We start from the raw sequence: 25,245 nt of genomic DNA on the forward strand, positions 1-25,245 counted from the left end.
ACATATGCTTTAATGCACACTTATGATGTGCAACGCACCTTTGAATGTGCATTCTATCACAGCTAGAGCTAGACTGGAGTTTCAGAATAAGAACAGTACAACATCATTTGACATCACCACATAGCACAAATGGATGGATTATGTGGTTCTGTGAAGCTAGCACGACTATTTTGAGATCTCTCATTGGCTCAGATTACATGCTTGTTTTATGCCAAGCCACTTCCGACTTATGGTGACATTATGAATGAAAAACCTCGAAAACATCCTAGCATTAACAGATCTTGCAAACTGGAGGCGTCTAGGGAGAATTCAGAGCCCACCCATTTGCCTTTTTTGGCTGTCTGTGGTAGCCACAAAACTCTCCTCCAGCACCACATTTCAAATGAATCAATTTTCTTCCTGTCAGCTTTCTTCACTGTCCAACTTTCACATCCATACATAGTAGTGTATGGTTGATGAATGGACCAAGGAATAGAAAATCTTTAACAGTTTCAATTTCTTCATAGTCTCAGATCATATAATGAAAGAGAAAATAGAAACCTTCTTAAAAAAATTTAAATAGTGTCAAAGCAGCCAGTAGCAGCAGATCAGGGGAACAAAGACAGTCTATGGGCATGATCAAAAGCATTGGGGGGTGCACTGAGAAAATTTCCATTTCTCTTTAGTTTCCAGAGGTTCCAGAATAATTCTGTTCCATTATAGGTTTGTTCCAACTGGGCCAGGACCAGCTTAGATCTGATCCATTTGGATTTTTTCATTTCCATGAGTCGTGTGGTGGTGTAAGCGGGCTGACCGCTTACACCATCCCCATGAGGGCGGGCATTAGCCACATGTGCACAGAGAGACACAGTTCTTTGGGGGGGGGGCGGAATGAGCTCTGGAGCAGCTGTTTTTGCTGTTAACACCACAGCACCAAAGTCAGACAGGACGTAGTTCTCCCTCCAAATCACTGAGTGACCCTCCAAGTCTGAGAGTATACACAACAACAACGGGGTTCAATCATAAAACCCGAAAAATGCTTAGGGAAAGGTGTCGAGGCGAGGCTGCGCAGTGCACATATGAACAGTGGGGTGGAAAGAAGCAGTGCAGCAAGTTAGAAAAAATCTGCTTTATGCTGCCAATAAATGATGTTTGTATCCCACTATCACTTGTTGATATCATCTTTCTCCACGCTTTCCCCGTGACGATGGTCAAATCCTCCCTTTCAATGCTCAGGAGGTGCTTGCTGCCCACCAAAGTCAACGTGGGTGGATGTGACCGGCTCGTTTCTCAGCTTTCTCACATGAGCACATCTTTGAACTCCGGAACCCAAAAGCCCGGAAAAAGCATTGAACGTGTAGAGCTCTTCCCAGGCTTCAAAATCAAGAATGAAGCGCTCCCAGTAAAGACCTTCCTCCCAGCATCGGATTTCGTGTCCCAGTGGACCTGCAGCCACAGTGGAGAGGCCTGCTGGGCCTGTGACTGGCCCTTGCCCCGATACCCTCTGCCTCTGAGCAGGCAGGCAGGTCAAAAACACGATGCCTTTCAATGAGTGGAGCCTGCAGGCCACTTTGTGTCTGGGCCTGGATCTATTTTGACTTTCCAGGTTGCTTCACATGCAAAACATGATAGCGAATTGGCAGAGAAATGTTGGGGGAGGGGGGGTTAGAGGGGTGCTGCTTTCACGGTGTCATCAACGTTTCATTCATAGCCTCCAGTGATTCTTCTCCCTGTTAAAATAGTGGGCAATGGGGGGGGGATTCAACGACAGTGAGACTGAGAGTAGAGGGGTTGTTGGTGTCGGTTGGAAGGGGGAAAATAAAATGGCCTCGGGCTTCCTGCCGGTCCCCGTTTCACTTCCTTAGATTACACCGTGAATGGAAGAAGAGAGAGGAACCTATGGATGACTCTGTTCAGTTCCAGCTCTGATCTTTGAGCTTTCAGAAACAAAAAGCCCAGAAAGAGACAAGAACTCTTTCTGGGCTTAGGAAAAAAAACAATTGGCATCGTCACGGATAGTCACAGTGGACCGGTTGGGAAGACCTGCAGAAGCAGGCTGGAGGCCCTTTGAGTGCGTCTGTGCAGCGTGCCTCTCCGTTGTTTATAAAGTTTTCATTTGGACCAAAGAATACAACACAGTTCATGAATTTGCATACTATGATGCTTCGCAGGGCCCCTATTCTGTTCAGGACGGGGTCAGGGAAGGATGTTTACTATGTAGGTTTGGGTTCGTGGGAAAGTAGAGGAACAGCCCTCTTTGTTTTGTCTATTTTTTATTGGTAAGTGTGGGTGGAGAGTAAATCCAATCGTCCCTTAATCTCTCCGCATTCCAGTGCGGCATTCCTCACATGCCTTGTTCTCCCGGGCGGGATCGAGCAACTGTCCGAGGATCTCTAGTGCCATCACAGCAGCCATCGTAAACCCCAGAGGCCTGAACATTTTTAATATCACAAGCAGCCATGCATTAAACTGCTGCTGAAATGGCGGAGGCCGGGCTGACCGCTTACACCATCCCCTTGTAGAAATGCTGCAAAGGAACCTGCCCCCAGCATGTAGTGGATCCTAGACCCCAAATTTCACACGCCAGACAGCAGCAGTGGCCCCCAGACCCAAGACTCCACCATCCTCCCCACCGCCTGGCCAAGAGCCTTATGGAACCAGAATGCTGTGGCAATATCGGGCTGGGAGGCAAGTGCGCTCCTGCATCTGCCTGTGAGGAAGATGGCAGAGGAAGGGTGGCAGGAGTGGGTAGCAGAGACTGCTCAATATCTGGCCACCAAAGGAGAAGTGGGGGCTGAGCACCAGCGGGGTCAGCCTCTTTGGAGGAGGCTGTGGCAGCAGTGAGACCCTCCTTCCCAGAGGAGCTTCGCGAGGGCAGGAAGAGGACACCAGAGCGATCCACAGCACGCTGGACTCTCTCCTCTGGGAAGTGGAGATGGACTGCCTCGAGGGGGAAGCAATGGGCTAGCAGAAATGCAGTGAGCGTGGGTGAGTTCTACTGCCTCCCCCACTGATGTCTGATTTAGTGTCCCCCCCCCCAAAAGGGCCGCTGGTGGGTGGGGTGACTGCCATGCCAAGCCTTCCCCCTTCCTGAAACGGGCAACAGAGACCCAGGACATGGAATAAAGATTACTGTGCCGGGGGGAGTATTTGGGAATTTCCTGCATTTTGCAGGGAATTGGACAAAACGACCCTAGAGGTCCCTTCCAACTCTGTGATTCTCTGATTCTATGAACAGCCCCTCACTCAAGTTTGCTTTGAAAAACAGGGTTGCACCTACCTGTAACTGTTGTTCATCGAGTGTTCCCAGGCACACATGGGAACTGCGCATGCACAGGCCAGCCACGGATGTATCAAAGCTCCGAAAGGCGCACGATGCTCACCTGGCCTTTTTGCGTGCTTTTTTTGAGAGAGCGCAACTATAAAAGGCAAGGTGAGCTGATCCCTCCCTCCGTTCACTAAGCCACTGGTGAAAAAGGAAAAAATGACATATTTAAAGAGCGCACGGCGGGCTAAGAAGGGGGGGGGAATCTGTCCCTGTACTGAAGAACACTCGATGAACAACAGTCACAGGTAAGTGCAACCCCGTTGCCATCGTCGTGTCTTCTGTGCAGCCCCACATGGAAGATGAGCGAGCTGACTTTCCCAGGAGGTGGGGGTGTGTTGCTGATCAACATGATTGAAAAAGACCCTTCAGGACAGCCTTGCCAACTGCAGCATCCCTTCTGGAGTCAATGACAAAGTGTTTAATAGAGGTGGACCGAGTCAACCAGGTGGCCACTTTGCATAAATACTGCAAGTGGAGTGCCCAGACTAAACGTTGACGAAGTCAACTGGGCTCTTGTCAAATGTGCCCTGATGTTTAAAGGGTGAGATTATTTGGCATGTCCATAATACTCTTTAGTGAGCCACACCAGCCAGTTGGAGATGATTTGAGCGGAGACTTTATTTTCTTTCTTAGCTCCTTTGAAGGAGACAAATAGATTAAGGTCTTTCTGGAAGGTAAGAGCCCTGTCCAGGTAAAAAGAGAAGGCACGCTTGACGTCTAATGTGTGTAGGAGCCTGTCAGTCTCTGTAGCAGGTGAAGGACAAAACGCTGGAAGAGTACTGTCCTGCTTGAGGTAAAAAGCAGAGACCACCTTCAGAAGGAACAGAAAACCACCTGATCCTCAAACAGTCTGAGGAAAGGAGGCGCATACCTCAGGGCTGGCAGTTCGCTCGCCCTCCTAGCTGCTGTTATGGCCACTAAGAAGGTCGTCTTAGCTGTCAGAAATTTAAGAGGCAGGAAAGGGTTATGTATGAGAGTTGCTACAAACTAAAGATAGGCTCCACTGAGGAGTGGGCTTGGCTACTGTGGTGGGTAAACATTAGCTAACCCTTTAAGGAGAGATTTGCATTCCAGTTGGGAGAAGAGGGACCAACCTTTCACCCTCTCATGATAGGCCAAGATGGCTGCCAGATGGACTTTCACAGAGGAGTTAGAGAGTCCCTGGTTCTTTAATAGGACCAGATAATCTAAGACAGATGGCAAGGCAGTCAAAGAAGGCGTTAAGCCCTGTTCAACTGCCCAAAGGGAGAAATGTTTCCACTTCCCAGACTATGACCTTCAAGTGGAAGGCTTTCTAGCTTGTAAAATTATGTTCCTGACTGGGGAAGAGAACTCTAATCTGGAGGGAACACTAACCAAGCTGTCAGCTTCAGAGTGTATATACCAGGGTAAAGAGCCACGTTGTCATGCAAAAGACTGTCCGGGGTCTGAGTCCCAGCCCCCAGACTTGGTAGGAGGGAACAGCAGGTCAGCCGGGCTGACGGGCAAACAGAGGGGGCAGCCAGCAGACAGCAGGTCAACTGGTCAGCCAGCTGACAGCAGGTCAACCCCTCCCACAGGCAAATGGAGCCAGAACCTGCCGGTGCCAGGGGCAAGGGGCAAAAGCCCAGGGCCTCAGGAGGCAGGGGGAGACAGAGGGAGGCCAGCGAGTCCCACTCCCCTAGGGAGGGAAAGGGGGCTAGGCAAGGCAGAAGGGGGCAAGGGCAGAGGGATTGGGAGCCCAGCAGTCACCCACCCAAAGACCTTACCTGAGGAGGAGAAGCAGCAGCAGCCCCAACAACCCAAAGCCACGCCCCAGCTAGAAAATAGTAGCCTGGCCCAGGGGTTGCCAAAAGCCAAGCCACTCCAGGTGGGGCTATTGGAGGCACTCTGCAGGAAGCCCTGGGCAACCAGCCAAGGAGCCGCAGCTGGACCCACCTTCAGCCATCAGCTCAGCCAGGGAGGCCGAGCTGCTAGCCAGGGGACTGCAGCTGGACAGGCCTTCAGCAATCAGCCAAGGCAGGGAGGCTGGGCAGCCAGAGAACAAGGCACAGCTGGTGCTGGTCAGTGGGGCCAGATCAGCTACCCCAGCTGCAACTGCTTGGTGCAGCCCAAGGCCAGGCTGGAAGAGGGGTGGGGCAGTAGAAGGAAGCCCTATAAAAGCTGGCTGGGAAGAGCCCTGTGGTGGTGGGTGTGAGTGAGGAGTGATGATGTGGAGTGAGAGCAGTAAGATGCAAGGGTGGAGGCTTGGAGGAGAGTCCTGGAAGGAGGAGATGAAGGAGGACGCAGAGGGTAAGCAGGCCAGGTTGAGCAGGCCAGCGAGTGGACTGAGAGGGAGTCTGGGTGAGGTATACCGCCCCTCCTTCCACAGAGCAGGGTCCTGCAGAATCCCTGGCCCCCCTGTGATGTCAGGAGCAGACTGCCCAGGGCCACGCCCAGCGGCAGCAGCGGCAAGCCCTGACAAGTTGGTGGCCCGTACGGGGAGAGACGTTCCGACGCAGGCGCCAGTCAAGGGGCGGCCTCCCAAGGCTGCCGCCCCAGCGGAGCTCGGACCGTGGCTGGAGGAACGCCAGGATAGGATGTGGGGAAAGCTGGAGGCAGCCTACCCAGCCGCTCCAGTGGAACTAGCACAGACAGCGGAGCTGCAGATGCAAGCTGGCGCGCTCACTGAGGCCTTGCCAAGGGTTTGCGCCCTCGTTTGGGAAAATAACCCACCGCCTGGCAAGCAGGTGCAGAGTCTATGCGCCACCGTGAAGATAGGCCGGCTGATCCTACAAGCCCTGTTGGACTCTGGGAGTGCAGTCTCAGCAATTCGGCCCCAGCTCCTCCCAGCTGCCACCCCAGTGCACCGCTGGATCCCGGTGACAGATGTGATGGGCCGCACCCAGCCGTACCCTACGGCCCTAATCACAATAGAGTACCTAGGGGTCCACCACCAAATGGAAGTTGCCCAGTTAGCTCACCTACCTGTACCAATACTGCTGGGAAGAGATGCCCTGGGGTTCTTCAGGCTCCTCCAGCAGGCAGCGGAGAAATTGGGAAGAGACACCCCAGAGATCGCCGGGTCTCGGCTGAAGGCGGCAGGGGAATTGACAGACCCACAAGTTGCCACCGCTCTGCAAGTGGAGGAGGCCAACGACCCGGGAGAGGGTCCCTCCACCAGACCAGGGGCAGAACCACGGACTGGAGACCCAGCTGGAACCCTGGCAGACCGCCCATTCCGTGAGGCTCAAGGGGCAGATGAGTCCTTGCAGCGCTTGCGAGAGACAGCCGCTCGTGAGGAGGAGCAAGTGCGGGATGAACGGAGGTCCCAACGGCTCCCTCGCATCGAGAAGCAAGGAGGGGTTTGGGTTCGCCTAGCTCGTGCCCCAAATGGCCAGGGGGAGGTCCGCCAACTACTCGTGCCAGCAGCCTATCGGGCAGAAGTCCTCCGCACGGCCCATGAGCACGCTTGGGCCGGGCACCTGGGGCACCACAAGACCCTGAGGAAGGTTCTTGAGCAATTCTTCTGGCCCTCCGTGAATGCAGACGTGAAGGCCCACTGCCGCTCGTGTCCCACCTGCCAGCGGGTGGCAGCCCGCCGCCCGCCGAAGGCCCCCCTCTCCCCGCTGCCCGTCATGGAGACGCCCTTCCAACGCATCGCAATGGACTTCATCGGACCGCTGCCACGCACACCCCGGGGCCATTGCTTTGCCCTGGTGATTGTGGACTATGCCACGCGGTTCCCCGAGGTCATCCCGCTGAAGACCATGCAGACCCCAGGGATGGTACGGGCCCTGTCCAAGTTTTTCGCGATGGTGGGGCTGCCAGACGAAATTTTGACGGATCGGGGGGGCCCGTTCCGTGCCACAGCCATGCGCCAGCTCTGCCGGAATTTGGGGATCCGGCAGGTGTTCACCTCGGCTTACCACCCTCAAACAGACGGGTTGGCAGAGCGGCTGAACCAGACCGTCAAGGAGGCCCTGAAGAAGATGACGCGGGACAAGCCTCACCAGTGGGACTTGTACATTGACCCGCTCATGTTCGCCCTCCGGGAGACCACGCAGGCCTCCACCGGCTTCAGCCCATTCGAGCTGCTATATGGGCGCAAGCCAAGGGGGATGCTCTCCCGGCTGATGGAATGCTGGGGGCCCCGGGCCAGCAGCCCCGCACCCCCCATACAGGAGTATGTGAGCCGGCTCCGTGACCGGGTGCAACAGTCCCAAGCGGAGGCAAATCGCAGACTGACTCGCACCCAGTCAAAGCAAAAGGCCGCCTATGACCGGGGTGCACGGATGAGGACTTTCCAGGCCGGAGAGAAGGTCCTCGTGCACCACTCGGTGTTCCCAAGAGAGGAAGGGGACCCATGGAGGGGTCCCTACCAGATTCGAAGGGTGCTGGGCCCCACCACCTACGAAGTCCAGTGTGGGGTTGGCCGGCGTCGGCGGAAGACCCTGCATGTGAACCTCCTAAAGCAGTGGCACGAGCGCCCAAAAGAGGAGTGCGGCGTGGCTGAGGACCCGCTAGAGCTCCCTGACAGTGTGCTGCCTTGGACCACTGATGCCCCGGAGTTCGAGGAGCCCAAGGTGGACCCTCAGCTCGACCCAGCTCAGAGGGCCCAGCTACAAGACCTCTGGGCTCGGATTCCCGGGGTCTTCTCCCGCAGGCCGGGCAGCACGAGCCTGATCCAACATGCCATTCCAACAGACCCAGGGCAGACAGCCCGGGCTACCTGGCGCCCCATCCCCAGGAAGCGGTGGGAGGCAGTGGAGAAGGAGACCGACGAGATGCTCAGGCTTGGGGTAATCGAGCCCTCGCGAAGCGCTTGGAGGAGCCCGATAGTCTTGGTGCCCAAGCCGGATGGGACCACCCGATTTTGCATCGACTATCGTGAACTGAATAAGGTGGCCCAGTTCGATGCATACCCCATGCCCCGAGCAGATGTGTTGGTAGACCACCTAGGGTCCGCCCGCTACCTGTCGGCCCTAGACTTGACAAAGGGCTACTGGCAAGTGCCCGTGCGGCCAGCGGACCGGGAGAAGACAGCCTTTGCCACCCCACGAGGCCTCTTCCAGTTCAAGAAGATGCCGTTTGGTCTACACGGGGCAGCTGCCACGTTTCAGCGGCTGGTGGACCAAGTGCTGGGAGAGTGCCGGGCGTATGCAATGGCGTACATAGATGACATCATCATCTTCAGCCCAGACTGGCCCACCCACCTCCAACACTTGGAAGCTGTCATGAGGGCCCTCCAGCGAGCCGGACTACGGGCTAACCCAAAGAAGAGCCACCTGGGGTTCCAGGAACTCCAGTACCTGGGCTTTGTGGTCGGGGGAGGCCGAGTTCGCCCACCACCAGACAAGGTGGCCTCGATAGCTGATGCCCCCCAGCCCCGGACCAAGAAGCAGGTCCGACGTTTCCTGGGACTACTGGGGTATTACGGGCGGTTCATCCCCCACTTTGCCTCCCGAGCCGCCCCCCTGACAGACTGCTTAAAGAAGGGGCTGCCCAACCAAGTCCGGTGGACCCCAGCACTAGAAGCAGCTTTCAAGGACCTGCGGTCAGCCCTCTCTAATACCACAGCCCTGTGGAACCCGGACTTTGACCAACCCTTTACGCTGGCCACAGACGCTTCTGACACCGGCCTTGGGGCAGTCCTGACTCAGGAACGTGACGGAACCGACGTCCCCATCCTCTTCCTGAGTCGGAAGCTGCAGCCCGCAGAGAGGCGCTATGCAACAGTGGAGCGGGAGGCCCTAGCGGTCAAGTGGGCAGTGGGGGCCCTGCAATACTACCTGGCCAATAATCCCTTTGTCCTACTAACGGACCATGCGCCCCTGCAATGGCTCCACCGCATGAAGGCACACAACCCCCGTGTGCTGCGGTGGTACCTCTCCCTCCTCCCCTTCCGGTTCACCATCAAGTACCGCAAGGGGGCGCAGCATGTGGATGCGGACTTCATGTCCCGCATGTTTGAGTCTGACCCTGACCCCCACAACTCAAAGCTAAGTGGGGGGGTGTGTCCGGGGTCTGAGTCCCAGCCCCCAGACTTGGTAGGAGGGAACAGCAGGTCAGCCGGGCTGACGGGCAAACAGAGGGGGCAGCCAGCAGACAGCAGGTCAACTGGTCAGCCAGCTGACAGCAGGTCAACCCCTCCCACAGGCAAATGGAGCCAGAACCTGCCGGTGCCAGGGGCAAGGGGCAAAAGCCCAGGGCCTCAGGAGGCAGGGGGAGACAGAGGGAGGCCAGCGAGTCCCACTCCCCTAGGGAGGGAAAGGGGGCTAGGCAAGGCAGAAGGGGGCAAGGGCAGAGGGATTGGGAGCCCAGCAGTCACCCACCCAAAGACCTTACCTGAGGAGGAGAAGCAGCAGCAGCCCCAACAACCCAAAGCCACGCCCCAGCTAGAAAATAGTAGCCTGGCCCAGGGGTTGCCAAAAGCCAAGCCACTCCAGGTGGGGCTATTGGAGGCACTCTGCAGGAAGCCCTGGGCAACCAGCCAAGGAGCCGCAGCTGGACCCACCTTCAGCCATCAGCTCAGCCAGGGAGGCCGAGCTGCTAGCCAGGGGACTGCAGCTGGACAGGCCTTCAGCAATCAGCCAAGGCAGGGAGGCTGGGCAGCCAGAGAACAAGGCACAGCTGGTGCTGGTCAGTGGGGCCAGATCAGCTACCCCAGCTGCAACTGCTTGGTGCAGCCCAAGGCCAGGCTGGAAGAGGGGTGGGGCAGTAGAAGGAAGCCCTATAAAAGCTGGCTGGGAAGAGCCCTGTGGTGGTGGGTGTGAGTGAGGAGTGATGATGTGGAGTGAGAGCAGTAAGATGCAAGGGTGGAGGCTTGGAGGAGAGTCCTGGAAGGAGGAGATGAAGGAGGACGTAGAGGGTAAGCAGGCCAGGTTGAGCAGGCCAGCGAGTGGACTGAGAGGGAGTCTGGGTGAGGTATACCGCCCCTCCTTCCACAGAGCAGGGTCCTGCAGAATCCCTGGCCCCCCTGTGATGTCAGGAGCAGACTGCCCAGGGCCACGCCCAGCGGCAGCAGCGGCAAGCCCTGACAAAGACAACACCGACACGTCCCTCCCTGTGACATTCTGGACAGGGCGGAGAACCAATAAGGAGCTATTACAATCACTGATGCCTTTTCCCTCATCATTTTGTTGAGTGTCAAAGTCATGCGAGGGAGAGGAGGGAAGGCGTACTGCAGACTGCCTGACCAGGAGACTTGGAAAGCATCTCTTAGGGAGGACTTCCCCTTGCCTGCTTGAGAACAGTATTGGGGACACCTCTTGTTGAGGGTGGTAGCAAAGAGGTCTAAAGTTGGATACTCCTAGTTTCGGAACAAGGGTTGGAGGAAATCGATATGGACAGACCATTTGTAATGGAGATCCTTGGAGCAACTCAAGGCATCTGTCAAAGTATTGTCCTCCCCTGCAATGAGGATGGCTGTGAGGGAAAGCGGATGTTAGATTGCTCACTCCCAAATCAGGGTGGACTCCTGGGACCGGGCCGCCCTGTTTGTTCAGATAATGCATGGCAGCTGTGTTCTCCATGCATATCTTAATAGTCTTGCCCCTGACAAGGTGGAGGAAGGCTTTTAGGATAAACTGTATAGCCCTTAGTTCTAGCAGATTGTGAAACTTTGACTTATGCTGAGACCAAAGGCTGTTCACCTAATTGTCTTCAGAGTAAGCCCCTCACCCCGACAGGAAAGCGTCCGTGTACATGGACAGGTGAATGGGGCTGGAACCAAATGGGGACCCTACCATTAAGTTCTGTTCATCGTTCCACCATGACAGGGTGTTGTGAATAATCCTCGGAACTGAGACCTGCTTTTATGGGTTCTGGTAGTGCAGATGAAATACCCTGACAAGCCAATGCTGCAATGGCCAGAGCAGAAGAGTGGCAAACAGCACTATTAGTGTCAGAGAGGTCATAAAACCTAACAGTTTTTGGATTCCCCTTGCGCTTTGGTGTCTGAAAGAGTGCACTTTGTTCAGAGGGACTTGGAGCCGAGTTATCCGTTCCTTGGTGGGAAAAACAAGCCAGTGTGAAGTCCAACACTGCTCCCACAAAAGTTAGCCTCTGTTGTGGAACCGAGGAAGACCTCTCCAAATTGCCCCCTTAGACCAATTGCTGGAGGGTTGACAGTACTAATGAGGTGTGGTGAGAGACAATCTCTCTGGACTGGCCCACAATAAGACAGTTGCCAAAAGGAAGGACCTTGTATTGGTACCTTTTGAATCCGCATTGGAAACAGAGATTTTTTCTGTAAGAAACATTTATTGGGACATGAAAGTAAGAATCCTTTAGTCTACAATAATGAACCAACAGAGGTTTTCCCAGTAGTGGTAAAACATCCTTTAACGATAACATTCTGAATTTCTTTGGAATAATACACTTGTTTACAAAATGGAGATCAAAGATGAGGTGGGAGCTCCCATTTTTTGTCCACCAAGAAATAGTGGAAATAAGCCCCATGGGAACTGGGGGCTGGAACCAGTTCTGTCACTTGTTTCAGCAATAGGTTCTGGATCTCCCTCACCAAAACTGCTTGAGGCAACAAGGGATTCGTCTGAGGAGGAAGGGTCAGAGAAATGAATTTAAACTCCAGGGAGTAACCCTCCCAAACTATTGACAGTACCCAGCTCTCTGAGGAAACTGGAACCACCCTCAGACTTAAAACGGAAATACTTCCATTGGGATAGTTGAACGGAATCATGGAAGCTGGTTCCGAGGGAAATGTTGGTTTGGCTGAGATGGAAACTGACAGTTGTAACGAAAATACGGTCTTGGAGGGAACTGGTGTTTGTAAAGTACGGCTGGTCACCTTATCATCGTTTAGTTATTTAAGTGCATCATCCGTGGATGACAAGAAAAAATCACCTCCTTCAAAGGGTAGGTTGTCAACTCTTAATCTATGGTGTGGGGCTAATGCAGTGGTTCTAAGCCAGACATGTTTCTGATGGGGAGCAATCCGCAATGTGTCTCGCAGTGAGAATTTGTTGTTTTGAGAGCCAAAGGGCTTCTTCTTGAAGAATTTTTGCAAGATGCTGTTTCTCATTAGGGATAAGGCTCAAGTAAGGGTCGATCTTGTCCCACAGGAACAATTGGTACCTGGCCATAATGCCTTCATAATTGTCAATACGGAAATTTAGGACTGGTGAGGCACAAACCTTTCTCCACAAATTATCAAGCTTCCTGCCTCTTTGTCTATTGGGGCAGAAATGACCAGAAGCCCGTGGAAGACCCTTGCTTTGTAGGGTCTCTGTAACAATGGAGTTAGCGGGAGGGTGATTGAAGAGGAAACCAGCCCCATCTTGCTTGGTTTAATAGAGGTTATCTAATTCCTTTGAGGTCGCTGGTGCAGACATTGGAGCAGACCAAACCTCTTTAGTAACATCTACCATTCCCTGCATGGTCGGGAACACCACTGGGCCCATTGCCTCTGAGTGGAGAACCTTGAAGACTGGATTTGACGAAGCCGGAGCTGAACAAGTCTCTTTGATTTCCAACGACCTTGCCATTCTGACTAGTTGTTCAGAGTAGAGGCAAAGATCTTCAGTTGGAGACACAGTAGAGTTCTCTGTGATACACCCAGGACGGGATGGTTCAGAAGCATTATTGGGACGCGTTGGTGTTGGTTCTGTAGACTCGTTGTCTTCAGGAACCGGAGGAGGAACCGAGGGAGGTCCTGTTTTCGTGACCAAAGGGTGAGGTTCCAAAGGATAGTAGTTGCAGATAATAGTAAGGCGGAGGGTAGAGACCTGAAGACCCTTCCATGTTGTAGGCATAATAACGGTAAGGAGACTCATATGGGCATGGAATCCATGGACGCCTGTGACTTCTAACGATCTCAAGACAACTATCGGTGTCAGTTGGAACCGAAGAAAGTCCTTCCTTTTGTGCAGGTCGCACAGAGGAAGGAGGTATTGGAGATAACAGCAGTGCCAGGTCTGAGAGATCTGGAATCTTGCCATTGAGAATAGCAGAAATCGAGGTCAACCGATGTCTTGGAGAAAACAAGGGAGTTCTCAGAGCTGTAGGTGGGCTGGACACCACGGAGGCAGATGGAGCCAAAGCTGAGGACTGCTTTTTCTTTTATGGTTTTGGAGTCTGGCAGTTTTCAGTATGCCTCAACTTCAGCTTGGCCTTTTTTGACAGCAGTTTGGATGAAGACCGAGATGTGCTGGAATCTTTATGAACCAACTGGTTCATATTGTTGGTGCTTGGAGCCGAAGTAGAAGGAATCAACTGGTGCTTGGAGCCAAAGTAGAAGGAATCAATTGGTTCTTATTAATGGCACTTGGAGCCAAAGTAGAAGGAACTGACTGGTTCTTATTATCAGCACTTGTAGTTGAAGCAGAACGAACCAACTGGTTCATATTATCAACACTTGGAGCCAAAGTAATAAATACCGAGGAGGCCCATTCTGGACGCTGTGGTGTTGTTGTTTTTTAGCACCTTTCATCAGTTTGGAATTGGAGACACCCTTCAGGGCTGTCATAATGTCGCTTTTAGACATGATGCCCATTTATGTCAGGCCATCAGCGGTATCGAGTGCCTCTCCCAGGCACATCAGGTATTTCTCATGCCCATCGGATTGGGTCCTCTTGGATCCACACTTGAGACACTTCTTGAAGAGTACCTTCGAAGTCATCTTCTTCTTGCTTGCTTGCTTTCTTCTTGCTCGGATTCGAGGAGGAGCTTGAAACACATCCTTCTTCAGCGGCAGCTAAATAAGAACTGAGGGAGGAATCCACTTGCCCCACCTTTTATAGGCGCACCCACTCAAAAAAAGCATGCAAAAAGACTGGATGCGCATCTCACGCCTTTTGGAGCTTTGATACATCTGTGGCTGGGGGACAGCACAGAAGACACAACGATGAATTGTTTTCCCCCCATATGCAGGATGTTGTAAATTAATTTATGCCTAATAAATTTTGTTGTTCTCAAAGGTTTACCAGCCTGGCTGGTGCTGATTCAGACATCTTTCTAGGTGGCCTGATTGATTACCTGGAAATATGTCAGCTTTACATTAAGAGCCAAGCCTCCTTTAACTTTCATCTTCACATAAGCACAAATAGCTGGCAAACCAGTTTCAACTTTAAACCTTCTCAATAAACTTTTAAGCCTTCTTAACCTTCCCAAGTGATAATCTGTGATTATCACTTGGGACCACTTAAGTGGGTAAAAACCACTTAAACCACTAATTCACTTTAAGCACAGCTATATGAATAGTATCTTTCTGGTTGTGTGGATTTATTTTGGGCTACCCTTGAAGACTGTGTGGAAGCAGCAGCTAGTACAAAATGCCACTGATAGTCTCACAGTGGCTATCAGGAGATGGGAATATATTTGGACAATTTTGTGACAACAGCATTGAATTCACTGTGCAAGAGCCTTAAAGCCCTTTATGCCTGGTATCTGCATGCCCTTTATGCCTGGTAGCTGCATGCCTTGGACCCCTTTGGTCTGTGTGTCACTTCTAGGCAACTGTGGCCACAAAGTGCATCCCTGCTCCAAGGGCCTTTGTTAAGAGAAGTAAGGAGTCCAAGGTATGGAATTGTCCCTCTTCTCTCTTTGTTTTTAATTTGTGCTACACAGCTGTTTTATTTTCTACTTTCTGTTATTTTATTTATTTATTTATTTATTCAATTTATATACCGCCCATCCCAGGGGCTCTGGGCGGTGAACAGTTAAAATTAATAAAAACAAAACTAAAATCAATATACAAATAATAAAACAAATTAACAAGGTGCAGTGGTGGGGAGAACCTTCCCCACCCCAAAGGTGGGAGGCCGACATGGCACCGCCCCCTTCAATCACCAAACGCCTGGCGGAACAGCTCTGTCTTACAGGCCCGGCGGAACGATAATATGTCCCGCTGGACCCGGGTTTCCATTGACAGAGCGTTCCACCAGGCTGGGGCCAGGACTGAAAAAGCCCTGGCCCTGGTTGAAGCGAGGCGGGCTTCCTTAGGGCCGGGGACCACAAGTAAATATTTATTCGCTGATCGGAGCGATCTCCGGGGAACGTACAGGGAGAGGCGGTCCCGAAGATATGCCGGTCCCAACCCACTCAGGGCTTTAAAGGTAAGAACCAACACTTTGAACCTGATTCGGAATTCAACTGGAAGCCAGTGCAGCTGGCGCAGGACAGGTGTGATGTGTGACTGGTAAGGTATACCAGTCAGGACCCGTGCCGCCGCATTCTGGACCAGTTGTAGTTTCCGGATCAGGCCCAGGGGTAGCCCAGCGTAGAGTGAGTTACAGTAATCTAGCCTGGAGGTGACCGTTGCATGGATCACTGTAGCCAGGTCCTGGGGCGTCAGGTAGGGGGCAAGTTGCCTGATCTGACGAAGATGGAAAAATGCAGACTTGGCAACCGCCGTGACCTGGGCCTCCATCGATAGGGAGGCATCCAGGAGCACACCCAGACTCTTTACCACTGGCAAAGTTGCCAGTGGTGTCCCATCCAGGGCAGGGAGCTGGATCCCAACATCTGGCAGCCCCCGTCCCAGCTGCAGGACCTCCGTCTTCACTGGGTTCAATTTCAGCCTGCTCTGTTTCAACCATGCCGTCACAGCCTCCAAAGCTCTGGCCAGATTGTCTGGGGCCGTGTCTGGCCGGCCGTCCATCAACAGAAAAAGTTGGGTGTCATCCGCGTATTGATGACAACCCAGCCCAAACCTCCGCACCAACTGGGCGAGGGGGCGCATATAGATGTTAAATAACATTGGGGAGAGTATCGCCCCTTGGGGAACCCCGCACACCAAAGGGTGATGGGCCGATAGATCTCCCCCGAGCGCCACCCTCTGTCCCCGACCCTGGAGAAAGGAGACCAGCCACTGTAAGACTGTCCCCCTAATCCCCACGTCGGCAAGGCGGCTGGCCAACAAATCATAGTCAACCGTGTCAAACGCTGCTGTGAGATCAAGTAACACAAGCAGCGCTGACCCGCCTCGATCCAGATGCCTGCGAAGGTCGTCTGTGAGGGCAACCAAGGCTGTCTCCGTCCCATGGCCAGGACGGAAGCCAGACTGGAATGGGTCCAGGACTAGAGCATCATTCAGGAATTCCTGCAGTTGTACCGCCACCGCCCGCTCAATCACCTTGCCCAGGAACGGGAGGTTCGACACTGGGCGGTAACTGGACGGGTCGGTGGGGTCCAAAGATGGTTTTTTCAGGAGGGGCCGCACTACCGCCTCCTTTAACACTCCTGGAAAAACCCCAGAGCTCAGGGAGATGTTAACAATGGCCTCCAGATGGTCCCGTAGCCCCTCCGAGCTGGCCTTCACCAGCCAGGATGGGCAGGGGTCCAGAGGACAGGTGGTTGGCCTCATCCCCTGCAGGATCCTGTCCACATCGTCCTGAGAGAGCAGGCTGAAATGGTCTAATACGGACCCAGAAGACGGCCAAGGGGTCTCCAGTTCCCTTACTGTATCAACAGTGGGTGGCAGGCCACGGCGAAGGGACAAGATTTTACCCGCAAAATAGCTCGCAAAAGCCTCGCAGCCAATAGTTGAATTAAGAATTTGGTGGTCTCCCTGAGAGAGGGAGACCAAGGATCGAACTGTTTGAAATAATTGAGCCGGGCGTGAGCTAGCGGATGCAATGGAAGCAGCAAAGAAATCCCTCTTTGCTGCTTTCACTGCCACCTCATAGGCTTTCATAAACGTCCTATAAGATGTTCTTGCCTCTTCGTCGCGCCCCCGCCTCCACACTCGCTCTAGTCGTCTCAGAGACCGCTTCATCTGGCGAAGCTCCTCGGTAAACCAAGGAGCTACCCGTTTGCGGGCTCGGAGAGGACGGCAGGGGGCAATAGCGTCGATGGCTTCGGAAAGACGGCCATGCCAATCATCCACCAGCTCATCTAACGTACTGCCAGGGGGCATCGGATCCCGCAGAGCCGCCTGGAAACCAATTGGATCCATAAGCCTCCGCGGGCGAGCGTAAATCCGCTCACCGCCCACCCGGGAAAGGAGCAGCATGCTCAGACGAGCCTTCAGAACAAAGTGATCTGACCATGGCACTGCATCATAGGCATCCAGGACCACCATCATCCCTGCCCCAAAAATCAAATCCAGCGTGTGACCTGCTTGATGTGTGGGAGCCGAAACAAACTGGGAGAGTCCTAGGGCCGCCATGGAGGACACCAGGTCAATGGCCTGCATGGAGGCATCGTCGTCAGCATGGACGTTGAAATCCCCGAGAACCAAAAGTATGGAATTGTCCCTCTTCTCTCTTTGTTTTTAATTTGTGCTACACAGCTGTTTTATTTTCTACTTTCTGTTATGGATTTTGCCATTTTAATATATGGACTGGTTTTTATTTTAGTTTAAATGCCTCTGTTGGTGAGCCACCTTGAACTATGGAGACATTAAAATGTTTTACATAAATAAAACAAAATAAAAACCAGTCCTCAATGGCTTATTTTTGATTAAGAACAGGAAACACTCCTGGGGCTAAAAAATCCACGCAATGCTGGATTTTGCCATACACTGTTATTGTTATATTTCTGGTTGCAAAGTGATAGCCCGTGATTGTGGGGAACCACTCAAATCACGAACTGACTACAAGTAGAGCTATATGAATAGTTACAATTTCCTGGTATTTTCCCCAGCCAAAGCAGGTGGGCACAGAGTGTTCCAGGACGTGTAGCAGCTGGCAAAAACTGGATGGCTGAATAGTTTTCACATCAGATCTTATCAACTGCACTGGCACTATGCTGGATTTCAGTGCCTACATGAAACTGAATAGATCTGTTACAAATATTTGCTATTGTATACAAGATTGACAACTAAGACACAGCAAACTCAAGTGTGGGTATGGGTATGCGCGCGCGCGCGCGCATACGTGCACGGGGAGTTGTGTGTGTGGAGTATGAGCTGCAGACTGCCTGTCAGAAACGGCAGTCAATCGCAGAACCCACTGTTGTAATCCACGTTACAGATCCAGAAAATTCGGGCTATAAAAATACCCACAAGTCTCCACTATTATGGTACATTTCCAAATACAAAATTATCCTGAAAAATGAACTGCATCAATGCCAAAAAAGTTATTACTTACCCCTACAAAAGGAATGAATTTCTGAGAAGATTCTTCAGTGGGGCTAGAAAGATCAGAGCCAACCATTATTAACTTCAAAAATTAAGAAACAAGTTAATGTTTATCAAGCATGCAGAGCAGAGGTCACTAAAATGCATAAGCAGGGATGCCCATATTCACCACCCACATTCTTTCGCCACAATACCATGCAGAATAAGAGTCAGCATACACTTGCATACATATACCTGGAAAAAACATGGGCTTTTGTTTTAATCCTTGCTTCTTTAGAGAAGAACGAGATAGTGTTCATACGGTTCTGAATACAGAGGAGTTTTCAACTCAAAGAATTCATCATTAAGCACCAGCAAATTAAGGAAGAGAGATCAGAATTTTGGAAGAAGACTGCTCAGGTAACAACAAACATAAGTGCAACAGTGCAAGCAAAAACCAACCAGTTCCGACAACTGCAGACTTACAACTTTAACAGAGTGGGTGCAGAGGGTGCCTTCACTCATGACATTCAAAAAGGCATGCAGGACGATTGTTTTGAGAAGGCATTTGGGACGCTCAATAGCTTTATCTCGTTAATGAACTGTTACAGTGTTCAGTGTCCTTGTAACCTGGTGCTACTTTATTAGCTGCCTTGGACCTAAAGAAGTAAGAGATAAATATCTAAAATGAACAGCAATGTTCTAGAAGTTCAGAGGGACCAAGAATGGAAATAAAAGGAAACTCTTTGGCCTCAAAAGCTCTGTCCCAGGCCACGATTCATAAGAGGATACAACTTCCACTATTTTCAGCGGAGTGCAGAAGATGTGGTCATTGAAAGACGAGAAAGATTGCTTCACTCTGCTTACAAGCCGCTACCATCTATCCTCTTCAGATTTCCAGTGACCTCAAAACTGTCCACCTCAAGTCCAATATCAGTTATTTTGACTCAGAAACTGGTCTTTGCAGCCCCTGTAGGCCGCAGCGTATGACTTAAGTCCAGGCCAGCCTGGAGACCCCGCCCTCTCCAGAAGTCGAGGGCCTTTAATTTTTTCTACGACTGTGGAATTTTACTTTCTTGCATTGTGCAGGGAGCTGGACTAGATGACCCTTGGGAGTTCCTTCCAGACCTATGTTTCTATGTTTCTAAAGAAGCCTGTCTGGAGTAGAGCAAAAAGGGGGCTGAGTCCATGCAGCCCCTGTCGGAAGGGGTTCAGGGCAGCCAGTAGCTCCTGCAATAAAGAGGCCTTGTGGTCCAGCCTTTGGGTGCCGTCAGCCAAGGTTTAGACCACTCGGTTTTACTCATGGAATTCCTCTTCAAGAAGCATGTCAAAGGATTGACAAATGGGATCAAGTTTTGGAATATAAAGAGAATTTTGAATTGGCATATTAGATGAACAACAACAGCAACAAAGAAGTGTTGTTAAGCAGCAAGTTTTCCATTGCCTGTCTCTGCTTAGTAACCTTGGTCTTCCTTGGTGATCTCCCATCCTAGTATTAACCATGATTGACCCTGCTTAGTTTGCAAGTTCTAACTAACTTAGGCTAGTCTGGGCTATTTGGTGTATGCACATATCTAAAGTTCTCCATGGACAGCCTTCCTTGAATGATGGGGAAGACTAGCATATGTAATCAAAACCTTGTTGAATCATGCATACACAAACATATAGACGCATTCATTGCCTGATGGAAAATATTAGGACGATGGAATGTAACCTGTTTCCACTTCTGCTAGTACACAAAAAAAAAACAAAGTAGTAATCACTAATAACATGCATTTCCAGACCATGCTTATTTTTCTTTATTGAATAGATTTGTGCCTGCCCTCCCATAAAGCACAAAGTAGATTATAATAGAACAAGATGCAATCCATTTGCACAGGGAACAACAAGCACACACTAAGACACAAGGAGTTCTGCAAATCTGCCTCCATAAATGACAAAAGGCCTATCCAACAGCACAGCCTTGCAGGCCTGCCAAAAGACTAGGAGGGCCAGTGGTGCCTGGACCTCCTCTGGAAGCCCAATCCACAGGGCAGGAATGGCAGCAAAGGACGCTCTCAACAGGCAGTATCAAGATGCGCCATTTGCAATTAATACGCTGCAAGGAGAAGCTAAGTGAAGTGAAGTTGGCGAGCAAGTTCATTGAGAAAGAGGTAGTTCTTCAGGTTTGTGGATCTCTAGACTATGAAGGGTTTTCAAGGCGAGCATCAGCACCTTGAATGGAGCTTGGAAGCAAATGCATAACCATTGCAACAGCTTCAATACTGGTACAACATCAGCATAACGGCTGGTCCCAGTCATCAGATGGGCTGCTTTATTTTACAGCAACTGAAGCATCTGCGTCATCATCAAGATCAGATTCATGTACCACAAGATGCAGAAATCTAGTCTAAAGATTTCAGAAGCAAAGATCAGTGTGGGCAGGTCAGCTGAGTCTACAAGGGAAGACAATCACAAGATAAAATTAAGACAAAAGATGATACTCCGAATAACTACTTCAACCAGCTTTTCCTTCTGTAAGACTAAATCCAGAAACATCCCCAAACTCTCCCCCTGATTGGTTAACAAGAGTTAAACAGCTTTCCCAGAATATCAGCTTTCCCAACCGCCACCATCTCCATCTTATCCGGAATCTGCTCTCTCACACGGTGAGCCGGTGAGGCTCCAAATGTGATCCAGTTCCGGGGGCTCCAAGGAGCTGCAGAGAGGCTCCGCTCATGCACACAGCCCGTGGATCTCTGTGGCGGGAAAAACAGGGTTGCAATTCCCTGTAACTGCTGTTCACCGAGCGCTCTTCCGGGCAGTCTCACATGGGATCTGCACATGTGCTGGCCGGCTGCAGACACCCCAAAGCTGCTTGAAGTGTGAGACACTCACCCACCTCTTTGCATGCTTTCCCCGCAGGGGAAAAGGTGATGCAAGTGACCCTCCCTCAGTTCTCCAGGTGCAGGAAGAAGGGTAGGGGGGAAAGAGCTCACAGTGGGGAAGAACAGAGGCATTGTGTGTCTGCACAGGAGACAACTTGATGAACAGCCGTTACAGGAGAACACAACCCCTGTTTTCATCGGTGAGTCTTCTGTGCCGTCCCACATGGGAGATTACAAAGCTGACTTACGCAAGAGGAGGGCGTGGAGCTCTTTATTGGGAAAGACTCTTCAGGACCGACTTGCCATCAGCTGTGTCCCGCCTGGAGTCTACGCCAATGGCATAATGCTTGAGGAACGTTAACGGCACTGAGGAGGTGGCTGCCTTGCACAAGAGGATTAGAGGAATGCCCAATTTGAAGGCTGACAAGGTGGGTTCAGCTTTCGTGGAATGAACCCTTATATGCAATGGACATGGGTGCTTGGACTGTTTATAACTAGGTTGAATGAGCTTCACTATCCATTTTGAAATGGTCTGTGCAGAGATTTTCTGGCCCTTTTTGCTCTCTTAAAACGACACAAAGAGATTAGGGTCCTTTTGAAAAGGAGCTGTCCTTTAATTTAGGGGCGATACAAACGAGTCTATCGGTTTTAGTGTGCCCAGGTCATGGTGGAGAACCTCATTACCCTGTAGCCGGTCTGGGGTTATGAGAAACTGGTGGATATCTCTGCCTGAACAGATTTGGGTAGACGAGTAGTGATAACCAGGGATTTGGCTGTCACCTTATCATCTTTAATCTTTTTTAGGGCTTCATCTGTAATGGACAAAAACAAGCCAGACCCTTTAAAGAGAAGGTTTCCTGCCTTCATCCTACAGTGAGGAGCTAGTTCCAGGGGTCTGAGCCACACATGTCTGACTACAGCGAAGGCTATAGCCCTGGAACAGCAATCCCCAACATGCCCAGCCACATTAATTTGTTTTCCTTTGGGAGCCTTAAAGGTTCTCCTTGCAAGATCTCCTTGCAAGCCTTTGCTTGTCATCGGGAATTAAATTCAAGTATGGGCCTACCCAGGGCTTTTTTTTCTGGGGAAAGAGGTGGTGGAACTCAGTGGGTTGCCCTCAGAGAAAATGGTCACATGGCCAGTGGCCCCGCCCCCTGATCTCCAGTCTGGAGATCAGGGGGCGGGGCCACCAGCCATGTGACCATTTTCAAGAGGTTCTGGAACTCCGTTCCCCTGCGTTCCCCCTGAAAAAAAGCCCTGGGCCTATCCTTTCCCATAAGAAAAGCTGGTCGCTGTCAGGTCTTGCCAGGTACTTCCCCAAACACTTCACTGCATCACTCAGGTGTATGAGGTAAAGTTGTTTTGATTAAAGAAAGATACCAGTATCAAGATACTACGACAGTAGAATGGGCTGGAATGCCACTAGGCCCACACAGTCAGTACCGGAGATCTCCGGGGCAGGGAGCGGTCTGAAGGAGAAGGACTCTCAAACATGGATTGCCACCCCTCCCCCCTGGCCACCCATTCGAGACTGATGGAGGACCAAAAACCCCGGGGGGGGATCAGTTCTTTCAAGGCGACTGTTTCGCCCTCCCTTACCCAGGTCTCGGTCACGCACTCCAGGTCCATATCATTTGCTGCAAAATAATCATGCAGTGCTCTAGTTTTATTATTTATGGACCTGGTATTGCACATCATCAGTGTCAAAGGGGTGCTACATTTCCTAACTCCACATCCAGCATTTCTCAGGATGGGACGCAGGCTGGAAGGACACTGAGCTCTAGCATATCTCTGTGTCCTTCTCATCTTGCTTAATACAAAATTGAATCAAGAGAAAAACTCCACCCATCTTAGTTGTTTGGTGCCCAATTTGCAAGGGGCACGTAATGCTTACACATTTTTGTGATCAGTCCACGCCTCAAATGGCATGTTGGCTCCTTCTAACCAATGTCGCCAACTACACAGAGCTAAGTTAACTGCGGCAGCCTCTTTATCCCACACTGACCAGTGGTGCTCTGCCTCAGAAAATTTTTTCAACACGTAGGCACAGGGGTGCAATTTCCCTTCATCGTCCTCCTGGAGGATCACACACACACACACACCCCCCATTGCCACATCACTCGCATCCACCTGAGCCACAAATTTACAGTTTTCATCGGGGTGGCGCAGCACTGGCTCCGAAGTGAACAATTGCTTTAAGTTCTCGAAAGCCTTCTGGCATTTTGCAGTCAATGCAAGCTTAGAGCTGGGCTTTACTCCCTGGGATCCCTTCCCTTTGGTCGTCAGTAAATCAGTCAGCAGTAGTGAGATTTGGGCAATGTTCTTTATGAGGGGTCGGTAGAAATTAGCAAACCTCAGGAATGACTGTAATTGCCATTGGGTTTTGAACTGCTTGAACTTTTGTTGGGTCCATTCCCAGCCCGTGGCCTGATACTCGATAGCCCAGAAAATCCAACTCTCTCTTATGAAATTCACATTTAGACAGTTTAACAGGTAGTTGGTGTGTGTGTGCAAGGTCTGCAGTACCTCCCACATCAATTTCACGTGAGACTCATAATCTTGTGAATACAACACGTCATCTAAATACACCACCACCCCTTTGTAAAGGTGTTTGTGGAGGACCTCGTTAATCAAATTCATAAAAAAACCCGTGGCCCCTTGCAATCTGAACGGCATCACTAGGTATTTGTATTGCCCCAAAGGGGTGCTGTACGCCATCTTCCATTCATCCGCCTCCTTTATCCGTACTCTAAAATAAGCATCCCGTAAATCCAGCTTAGAGAAGATCTTCCCTTGGGCCACTACTCCCAGTAAGTCTCAGATGAGGGGGAGGGGGTAGGCATTAGACACCGATACCACATTGATCCCACTATAGTCCATACACAGTCTTAGCCCCCCAACCTCTTTTTCTTATGGAAGAGTACAGGAGCGTCATGTGGGGAAGTCGCGGGCCTAATAAAACCTCTTTCTAAATTGTTGTCGATGAACATTCGCAGCTCTGCCTGCTCCCCTGGGCTCATTGAATACAACTTCCCCTTCGGCAACTTCTGGCCAGGGATCAGCTTGATGGCACAGTCTGTGCTTCTGTGAGGGGGAAGCTCGTCCGCCTCTTTCTCATCAAATAATTAACTCAAGTCCCGGTACTCGGGGGGTATCTAATCCCTTCCTTCCTGGGTCAAACAAGCTGCTTCAGGGATTGATGGGGCTGTCTTCCCCCACTTCTCATCCCACACATGATCTTGACACTCCCCAACCCAGGAAACATAGTTCTCCAGCCTTCCACCGTATATAAGGGTCATGGTTGTGCAGCCAGCACACTCCAAGTACCAAGGGAAATTTAGTTGCTGTGCTGACTACAAACGCCCGACATTCCCAATGGCTCCCCATCCCCAGGGGGGGGCAAGTTTAGTCTCGTAACTGGTGGGATTCCCCTTCATTCAGGACCTGTCCATTTGCTCAAAAATGATGGGGTTGGTGAGCTTTCTGACCTCCAGCCCCAGTCCCAGCACTAACACTGGGGCGATTAAGTCTCTAGTACATCCTGAATCAATTAGGGCTCTTACCCTGATATGAGTCCATCAGTGAGGGTTTACTAAAGTCACAGGCAAAACGAACAGGCCCCTTTCAGTCTCACCTCTGGGGGGTGGGTGGCTCCTCTGTGACCTGCTAGCAGGGCCCCCTCACAGCAGGTTATCCTCGTTTCCCGCTGGCAGGTGCTTGTCGTCCTCAGCTCCAGAGTGGTCTCCGCTTGACAACTCTGACTCATCCTCCACTTTCAAGCCAGCTGCCGCTTCCTCCCTCGGGTGCATTGGCTGTTTACTGGTCTTTTGGGGGGGCTCTGGTGGCCCTCTTTTTTCCTCTGGCCTCGCTCTGGGGTTTCTGCTCTCCACCTGGGACAGTCAGCTGCGAAATGGCCCACTCCCCCACACTGCAGGCAAAGGCCTTGTTTAAGACGGAAGGCCCACTCTGTCACTTGGAGGAGGTTCTGGGAGTGCTTCTTCTCTCAGGCCGCGATCTCCGAAGGGGACCTGCATTGCCCCACTGGATGCTGTAGTCTCAGTAGCTTGACGACTTGCTCCCGGTTGTCGATC

General features: G+C 51.5%; 1 protein-coding gene across 1 annotated transcript in view; it reads right to left on the bottom strand.

Annotated features, from left to right (window-relative positions):
- Window positions 1-25,245, bottom strand: part of PACS2 (phosphofurin acidic cluster sorting protein 2) — a gene marked incomplete at its 5' end in the record, with an annotated part of 213,975 nt that overhangs the window by 26,549 nt on the left and 162,181 nt on the right. Inside the window, one exon of the mRNA XM_054984815.1 lies at window positions 18,319-18,361. Coding sequence (XP_054840790.1) covers window positions 18,319-18,361 — 43 coding nt within the window. The remainder of the gene's footprint in view (window positions 1-18,318; window positions 18,362-25,245) is intronic.

The sequence above is a fragment of the Eublepharis macularius genome, chromosome 7, assembly GCF_028583425.1.
Source record: "Eublepharis macularius isolate TG4126 chromosome 7, MPM_Emac_v1.0, whole genome shotgun sequence".
Lineage (NCBI taxonomy): Eukaryota > Metazoa > Chordata > Lepidosauria > Squamata > Eublepharidae > Eublepharis > Eublepharis macularius.